Raw genomic sequence first — 9465 nt, 5'->3', positions numbered from 1 at the left:
ATAGTTTTGAAATGTATAACAATCCAAGACAGCCTGGAAGATTAGGGCGATAAGCGTATTTTGTATATGAGGCTACAGCAAAAATTGCACGGGTAGGAACCATTTCTAGGTGAAACCTCCCAGTCTCATTTTTAGTCAAATTCAATTTTATTCAGTGTTACAGCAGAATTTACTTCAAATTCAAACTGTTAGTAAAAACTGAGGGTGGGGGGCAATGGGCACCTACAGAAGTTAATACGTATAAGACGGATACATTAACAGTTTAATGAATCAAGGGAGTTCTCAATCTCTGTACAGGGTAAGCTTGCACAACAAAACCAGAAGGGGCCAATAAAAAATAAAAAAAATCATCATTCGTCAATCTTCCTTTCACTTTACAGCTTTGAAAGCTTAAAGAGATTCAGGCCAACAGAAAGACAAGAGGCACCAGAAGCATAGCGAATTTCTTTCAGCATCCCACACCACTCCTTCTTCTCATCGTCATACCTGCATGGACAAAAGTTACTATAAGTAGGCACCTGAGATCACAGAGCAACAAATCCCTTTCTGTGTTTACAAATACCAACCATGCATTAGGATCCCAACATAAAAGGCCAGTTATGACGATAAGGCTTTATTCTCCATAGTACATCATTGATTTAGCGTCTCATTTCACAGCTCTGGAACTGTTTGTTATTTCCCAACGTTCTTTTTCCTTGTGATCTTCCACCTGTTATTGGGCAACTCCCATTATCCGTGACCGTTGGCCACGCTGAAAGGGGATGATAGGAGGGAGTAGGAATCCAATGACCCAGGGCGGCCGGTGGTTCCTGATCCCTGCTTTAAAATTTCACGACTCAAGTAATTCTGTCAGCTCTTAACTGAATCAGTTACCTGCATCAGTTTATATGGTATATTTCTGTTCTGAACATGTTAGGCCAAAAATCTTAGGGGTGCTTTCAACACCGCACTATGCAGATAATTTTGGAATGATCTCCCCTTCTCTGCCCATGCGGTCCCTAAATCTGTTCTTTCCCCACAGAGCAGTTTCAGGGACAGTGTGGGGCTAGCACAAAACTGTAGCCAAACACTGCCTTTGAAAGGCAATCTAGCATAAACCCTTGCATAAAAGATAGACAAATCCATCCACCACTCCTTGGTAGAGACCTGTCTCCGCAAACACCTACACAGTACTCAAGCAAAGAGTCTGGCCTGTTTGTGGGTAAAGAGGTTACTCCTCAGATCTGGAAAGCATTTTGACAATTTTTTTATTAACCTGAAGTTAAGATTATTTAGTCCTCTGAAGTGAGTAATATTTCGTAGCAAAAAAAAAGGTGGAATTAACAGGCTTCAGATGAGATGATAATCTAGATTGTCAAAAGATTGTCAATAAAAAATAAGCTGACATTAGAACATTTACAAAAGCAGCAGTTCTTCACTGGATTCTGGAGATGACCTCATGCAGTGTGAATATGAAATATTTTAGTCTCTCATACAGTATCCTATACATGTCTACTCAGAAGCAGATCCCATTAAGTTCAGCGGGAGTGCTGGCCAACATGTATGCAGTTACGGTCTTTGATTAGCAAAAAGAGTAATATTCAAACACAACTTACTTCCAGATGTCGTTCACCTCATTAGGTGCAAATTCCTTTGTTTCAAGCTGAATCATAGCAAAGCCTCCAATAGCATACAAGGAGCCAGACAGTTCAACTAAAGAAATGGAGCTTCTCTCTTGTGGAAACTCTGGCATGACCTCCCATCTGTAATTTAACAAATATTAGATAATGCTCACTTTTAAAACATAACTTTGGTATAACAGCAGAGCAGGAAATATATATATATATTGTTTCCACTTCATTCATGCAAGGACTCCTTCTGTGAGCAGAACTTCAAGGAATGAAGTGAAAATGTTGGATACAACCCACACTTTCTCAGATATGCTGGAAAACTTCTGGCCAAGCTCCAACATATGGTGAAGTGATGGTGCCAAAACTGGGGGAGTTTTGGGGTGGCAGCAAGGTTCGAAATTATCAGGGCGCCAGGCGCATTTTGCACCTAAAGATTCTCCACTTGTGAGCACCTCAAAAAGTCTTGCTGCCATTTTTTTTCGCCTGGCTGACACTTGAAGATTTCTGAAATGTATGTGCTTTGAAGTATACACTAACAACAGACAATGAGGAGTTTAACAACGAAGAGTAGAACGTTTTGAAAACTGAAGTATAGTACCAATATTTTAATTGCAAACACCAAATTAAACATGTATTAACAATTTCTGCTAACGATTTCTATTAACAGTTTGTCACTTATGTGAATTGCGTATTAGTTAATGCTTATTTAAATAATAAAAAGTGTTGCCGACCCACCCACCCTGGTGGCGACAAGACATTCTATTCTGGCACCCACAACCCAGTTCCCAGAAGCCATTTGGCTCCCTGCTTTGCTATCCCAGTTTCTAACACGGGGTGGCGGTCACCTTGCACCCATCTATAGGACCATTGCTGCTAAGAGCTCCAGAGCTCCACCAGCCCTGCCATGTCACCTCATCCCATCTCAATGAGCACAATGCCACCGCTAAGACACCACCACTCCTTCAACTGCCTACCCCCAAATCACTGCTGCATTGGCTGTCTCTGCTTATGGGAGAAGGGAGGCAATATGATACTGTCATTCTAAACACAATCACTCCTTTCCAAGACAGATTGTGTGAATTTGGTAGTGGGTTTCTGCATATCTGTAGTGGGGAAAGCTCCAGCATAGGTGTGGCCAATGAGAATGAGACTGGATATCACACTCACTTGTTAGTGGTGAGATCAAATGCTTCAACGGAAGCGGAGAGGCCCTCTTCGGTAACGCCCCCTGCAATCACAATTTTGCCTTTGTGGACAGCGATGCCAAACATAGAGCGAGCCACTTTCATAGGGGGAAGATCACGCCAGTCTCCCCTCTTGGAAGTGTATGCAAACACTCTGTTAGTGCATTTTCTGTGGAGAGAAAGAAACAACGTGAATTGTTCTCAGAAGTCAGAACTCGGCGGTCACAACAAAAAGGTGTGAACATCTTGCAAGACATTTCCACTTCGAGGATAACAGGCATTCGGATTTGGAAAATAGTTTCAAATCCAATCCAAGCATAACACGCTAGGACCAAGAAAGAACTTCTAGATAGATATGCCAAACACCTTAACATCCCATGACTTTAAATGGGGAGATAATGCATTAATTTGTATCCTGAGTTCTTTCTGTTATTTATATTGCAGATGTCAACTTCCTATTATTTTTCTCTATCCTTTCTTAGAATGGCTGCCTTGGCTTCTGTGGTCTGGATCAAAAGTCCTCAGAGAAAACACCTCACAGCATCTTGAGATGGAAGACCTGCTCCCAGCCTTGCAGTCCTTTTCCCACCTGGCATGGGAGGGCAGGGCCCGGACTGACTCCAGCTACAAAGGTTGAGGCTGCTGAACAGTCTCTTGGGTTGGGTACTATTTAGGAGTTTTCGTTGCTGTTGTTGATACTAATTTTTTGTATCTTTACATTTAGAACTTATGATTTATGTGAAAATCGTTCAGTTTGGTCATGTACATTTTGGCATCCTTTTTATTTATTCTTTTTGACTACATTTATGCAAATCTTTTTATGCTGTAAGCTGCCTTGAGCATGGTTTTAACTATGGAAAGGTGGCATACAAAGAGGATGATGTTCCGCTCCCATGATATTTAACTAATGGAATACCCATTCTTTTTTCAGCAGTGGCTCATTTCATTAACTTGCCATGGTCTCTTCTGTATATGTTACAAGTTTTCCATTAATTCTGCCATCCTCAGCCAATTTGTTGCTACAGTATAGTTCAAGAGCAAATCAACATATTCTCCCAGAATGTTGCATAATATACACACAGCCAAAAACCAATGCTGGATATTTCTAAAACTATAGGCTGAGGTTTCACCCCTCCAATATGGTGACACTGGACACATGCAATGGGACATACAATTGTGAACCTCCCTGAGACCTGTGGGTATAGGGTGGTATATATTTTCAATCAATCAATACTAATTCATACGATCATGGGTTCCAGCCCTTTTCCTCTCTGCAGCAGAATTTCCCCACTGCCTTTAACTTGTTATGGTTACATGGGCACCAACTTTAATCAAGGTTAATCAGGGGTTGAAACAGGGCACAAGTAGAAACGTTTTACCATGCCCCCCCTCCCACCATTGGGACACTTTTGAAGTACTCACTTATCATCAGTCTTTCCTCCAAGACAATATACAACTCCATTGTGTGAAGTAGTAGCATGGCCGTAGACTTTGAGGGGAAGCTTTTTGACCTCATTCCATTTGAGGGATCTGGAATGGAAGAGGACCCAGTAAGGCAACAGAAAATTCAACGAGAAGCTCCAGTAAACACAACAATATGAAGGCACCTACGTGGGATCATAGCATAGTACTGAATCCAGAGACTCCTCAGTTTGGAGGTCTTTGCCTGCAATTACATAGATTTTGTTCTCCAGTTCACCTAGTCCAAACAGGCACCTGGCTGATGGCAGCGGAGGAAGGCCAACCCATTCAGAAGTGATGGTATCCAACTATATTTTTTTCCAAAATTCAAAATAAGTGCAGTATTAGCGAAGACATACAAAAAGAAAACATACAAAAGAGTACATAGGCCTGAAAGATGGTAAAACAAGAGTGCTCAAAGAGGTAATAGTAAACTGTGGGAAGGAAGGAAGGAAGGAAGGAAGGAAGGAAGGAAGGAAGGAAGGAAGGAAGGAAGGAAGGAAGGAAGGAAGGAAGGAAGGAAAACTGAAAAGGGGGTGGGCACATTGTAAGATAAAAGGTAGAAAAAGCAGGTGAAGAAAAGAAACAGTACAGAATCCATTCCTCCCATCCTGACTTTTAACCACACACAGTGAAGACTGAATGTACTTCTGGAAAGAGAACTCGGAAGGTGAGAGCTACACCCTTTGGATATGTGCACATGATTTGGGGGAAGGCTAACCTACCAAAACTCTAGCCTACCTTTAAATGTTTCCCATATAGGACTTGGCTAGCAGAGATATCATCTGTAGGCTTGTATAGAGATTACAAATAAGTAGATCTGATCCATGACAACATTCCCCTCCTCCCCGTTTAAAAAACCTTTATGCACTGTGTGTCTTCTTTAGTCCCATCCCACAAGCTTCCCCAACTTGTATCTTGATTATACCGTCCTCTACCCCACCAGACCTCTGTACCAAATTTGCGAGTCCCAATGCACCTTTTGGAAATGACTAAACTATGCCCTTCCCTAATAATGCTTGCTATGTTTCCCTGGCTATACATTTTTCTTCCTTTTTTATGTCTGTTTCACATTCAAACTTTCCAAGAGCTATTTTATCTCCCCCGTCTACCCACCAATTCTTCTACTTACCTGGACATGTTTTTCACAGAGGTGGGGAAATTATCTCTGGATTGTAGTACCTCACCCTGGGCTCTCTTTTTTTTGCAAAATGTTTTGCCAATTGCAAAAAGGAGGTCCATTATTATGTCAATCGTTTGTGGTGAACGTGAACTGGGATGGAAATGTACACTCCCTTTAAAGCAGCCAGAACTGAATTATTTGGGTGTTGGGTGAGAGCAGGAGAGAAAGAAATCTGAACAAGACAGGTGAAGTGAGTGGATGAATATTTAAATTTAAATACAGCTTGTGTAAAGATGGGCCAAGACAGAGCCTTGGCTGAGTGAGCAGCTACAATATGGCCCAGTCACTTGGAGGCTATACTGAGGGTAGGGTGGGGGATTGAAAAATACAAAAGTAGAAGGAATAAAGAGTAAATAGAGAAATAGAAGAAAAGCAGGTAGCTGGACTAATAAAGACCAAACATGGCAGTTACCTGAATGACCACCACCTTGTGTAGAAGCCTGTCCAACAACCCAGGTCATCAGGGAAACCCTTTTGATGGCACCAAGTCCTGTGGATTACTGTAGGACAGTGGCTCGAAACTTACAAACTACCTTCTAATATGTTGCAGGGCAAATAGGATCCTCCATTTATCAGTTGTTTGTTATGCCTGAACTTGTGGAAACACTGGTTATTTTAAACTATGGCCTGTTCCAACAGGCTTACAATTTTGGCTTGTTAGAAAATACAGGTTAACAATTGCTTAAACTAATCAAACTGTTCCGATGCAACAAGGAACTCCACTGTATGTCTAACTATGGACAGATCCTCCAAACAATCCTGGGGGCTGTGGTTCTGGGAATTGTAGCTTTGTGAGGGAGAAAATACAGTTCCCAGGATTCTTTGGGAGAAGCCAATTGCTTTAAATAGAATTTAAATGTATGGTGTGGATCTGGCATGTATATGATGTAAAACAGGGAAGAAACAAAAGCAAACTAGAAAACATATAAATATGGACAGAACGCTAAGGCCCACATTAAAAACCCACTTTACACGTGTTCAGATGTTCATCTGAGCAGACATTCAAGGGGAGTGGGATTGCACTTATTCCTGCTGGCTCTGCCCCCGCTCTCTGTTCACATTTATGCAAGTATGAACTGCATGTGAGTAGGTTCTTTCAGACATTTCACCAGGATAGAGCTGTGATTTTAAGTCAGAGCACACATGATGCCACAGCTTCTGTTATACAATACAATTTCAGTTTCACATCAATAACGTTTCTAGACCAACACAGTTGGTGTTGTTGACAAATGTTTTTTTAAAAAAGCTTTTAGAGGAGAATCTTCTAATATTATAGAGGAAATCAGACAGTTTAGAAAGCAAAAGAGGATCGAGGGTAATCTGGAAGGAGTGGTGAAATTATTGGATCAATGGTAAAATTACAGGATAAAATTATTATGCACCTTTGGATTTCTAAACTCTTAAGACCTTGAACTAGAAAGACAATACAGGATGTACAGCTCCTACAGAAAAGTTGCACACCAAGGGGACAAACAAAAGCTATGTTTTTAGCATGTGGAGTTCAATTATTTCTTCCCTTACCAAACAAACCAGAGATTTATACCTGGAAAAAGTATGACTGGAAAGGCTGCTCCTTGTTCTCTTCATCCACATACAGTCCTCCCACTACATAAACCTGCTTCTGTTTAGTGACTATGCTGGAATGATTTCTGGGAATCTGTTCCGACAGTGCTGCCAGGTAACATTCATTCTCTGTGGGGTCATAAGCCACAGAAGCAGTATCGTTTATGAGAAGAATAAGGTCTTTAGTAAACATTCCATGCCTCGGAATATCATTTAGGTAACCAGGAAGCAAATCTTCGTCCCCCACATCACCATTAACCTCTCCTTTGCCTGATTTCTCTGCACCTTTGGTTGGCTCCGGCAGTTTCCCAGCAAAGGCATCTTTAATAACCTTAATCTTTTTTGAAAGATCTGGGTTGCTTTTGATGATTTCATCCTTCTCAACATGCTCCTTGAAATATTTCTCGTCCATCAGGCGAAAGCGGATGCAGTCAAACACTTCTCCGAGGTTCTTCGCTCGATTCTCTTTATCCGCTTGCACCCATCTCATCACAGCCTCAAAAACCACTTCCTCCTTTTCGATGTTCAAGCTGTCTGGCGAAATCACAGAGATCAATTCGTGATGGGCGAGCTGCCTGAAGTCCTCTTCTTTGCAAATCTTCACAAAGTGGTCTGATATAAAATCACGGGCGGACAGGGCAAGTCTCGGGCAATCGAGGAGGAGACCTAATCTCAGGATGGCCAGGCAATTGCCAACAGCAAGTCTCTTCTGGAGGTAAGAAACACAGACAGTGAAAACGGAAGGGATTTGAAAGCGGCTTGCCAAAGCAAAAATATCTTGCACGTTAGAATCGTTGAGGTCAATGCTTGCAGAATAAAGGTACTTAAGAATCATATCTAGGATGACAGGATCGACATTGTCCAGCACCACCTCTTTCTTCTTCTCCTCACTTTGCTCCGATAAGAAGTACTCACGGAAATAAGGACTACAGGCTGACAGAATCAGTCTGTGGCAAGGGAGACTTTTATCCCCGGCTTTTAGGGAACAATCAACAAACTTTTTCTCTTCCAAAAGTTCCCTAAGGCCATCTTGAAGAAGAGTGGATTGATAAAGCCGAAGCTCTTCCGCAAGTTCTCTTCGGGAATCCATTTTGTGGAACGACTGGGCAAGGAGGTAGGAGTGAGAGCCCTCTTGCTGGTACCTAGGTTTGCCTGAAAAAGGCAGATCAATGTGCTCTGCCCGGCCTGAAGCTTCTGTAATTTAATCTTGCCAGCTAAATATAGGTACAGACTTTCACAAGCTGGAATTTAGGGTGGATGGTGTGGAAAGAAGAGTGGAGCTTGCAGCTGTCATGGGTTGAAAGAAGCAACTGTTGCTTTTAGTCACTAGGGAACCACTTTTACTTGGTTACACACACTGAATCACCAAGATTACTTGCAGAATATAGTTAGCACCTGCAGTCAGCAAAGGTGCAGAATTAGAACCAAGGCAGTTACTATGAAGTAGGTCTTTAAAATGCTAATATTACTCAAGCAAGATGGGGAAAAGTGGAAGCCAGCAGGTGGAACTATGATAGCCATTCATAACTGAGTCATTGCATTCATTTAAAAGATTGTTTCAGAAAAATCAGGCCAGTGCCTATGAAAACAAATTCCTATGAAATATCTGCTAGATACAAATATAAAGTTACTTTCATTTAATAACATATTCACCCTTTAATCAATGGGGAAATGTCCACTGATTTACAATAAAAGCAGGATCGCGTCCCAAAATGTCAGTGATCTAGTATGTGTGCTTAGCCAGACTGGGTGTACTTTTCATATCATTCAAGAATGATAAAGAAGCTGCTGCTGGAGTCAAAGCAAGAACGTAAGATTTCTGGGAACATAGTGGCTACTTATTAAATGAATCAACAGGTACAATTCTTCTACTACTGACATATAAATTCTAATTTTAAATGGACCACCCCTGCAATTTTATACTTTTTACTGAAATTCACCTTTATACTTTCAATATAACTTTCATCAGAAGAAATGGGTTGGATGTAGGACTAAGTTAGTCACACTTACGCTCCATTGAAAAGGAAGTGAAAAATTTAGTCATGAGTAACTGAAGTTTCAATGATTCCAGTGGGACCTAAAGTGTAACTTAGGCTGCATTCCTGACACCTCCCTGACACTAAACCTCAGAATTCGACAGAACTTACTTCTGAGTAGACATAGGATTACACTCTTAAATCTGGAGCTAGCCCTACATACTTATTTAGGAAAGATTAACTGGGTTTTTCCCTCAATGTATACTCAACAGATCAGCTGCTAAAATAACAGCTGGATGAACAAGTCATTTGACATTTTTCCATTTACAGAAATTGTGTGCATGGTATGGTCTCGTGAAAACTTAGCAGCTGCCTCTCTCAAACAATAACTGACATTTAATTTTGCATGCAGCATACTGTTAGTTCACTGCATGGAAAAATTATGTTCTGATACTCCTACAGGTAAACAAATTTTACAAAAACAAAGC

At 41.2% G+C, this 9465-nt stretch overlaps 1 protein-coding gene across 1 annotated transcript; it reads right to left on the bottom strand.

Moving 5' to 3' along the window:
* Positions 1–128: 128 nt before the first annotated feature.
* KLHL41 (kelch like family member 41) lies at positions 129–8176 on the bottom strand. Its single transcript, XM_081925524.1, has 6 exons — positions 6982–8176; positions 4406–4563; positions 4217–4324; positions 2778–2963; positions 1596–1742; positions 129–486 (listed from the first exon to the last, which is right to left on the bottom strand). The coding sequence occupies exons 1-6, from the start codon at positions 8089–8091 to the stop codon at positions 375–377; spliced, it is 1821 nt and encodes a 606-aa protein (XP_081781650.1). The 5' UTR covers positions 8092–8176; the 3' UTR covers positions 129–374.
* Between the last annotated feature and the right edge of the window lie 1289 nt (positions 8177–9465).

This window comes from Podarcis melisellensis (genome assembly GCF_964234715.1).
Source record: "Podarcis melisellensis genome assembly, chromosome: 1".
NCBI lineage: Eukaryota > Metazoa > Chordata > Lepidosauria > Squamata > Lacertidae > Podarcis > Podarcis melisellensis.
Note: the sequence above shows the minus strand (reverse complement) of the source record. Positions and strands in the feature narration are given on the sequence as shown.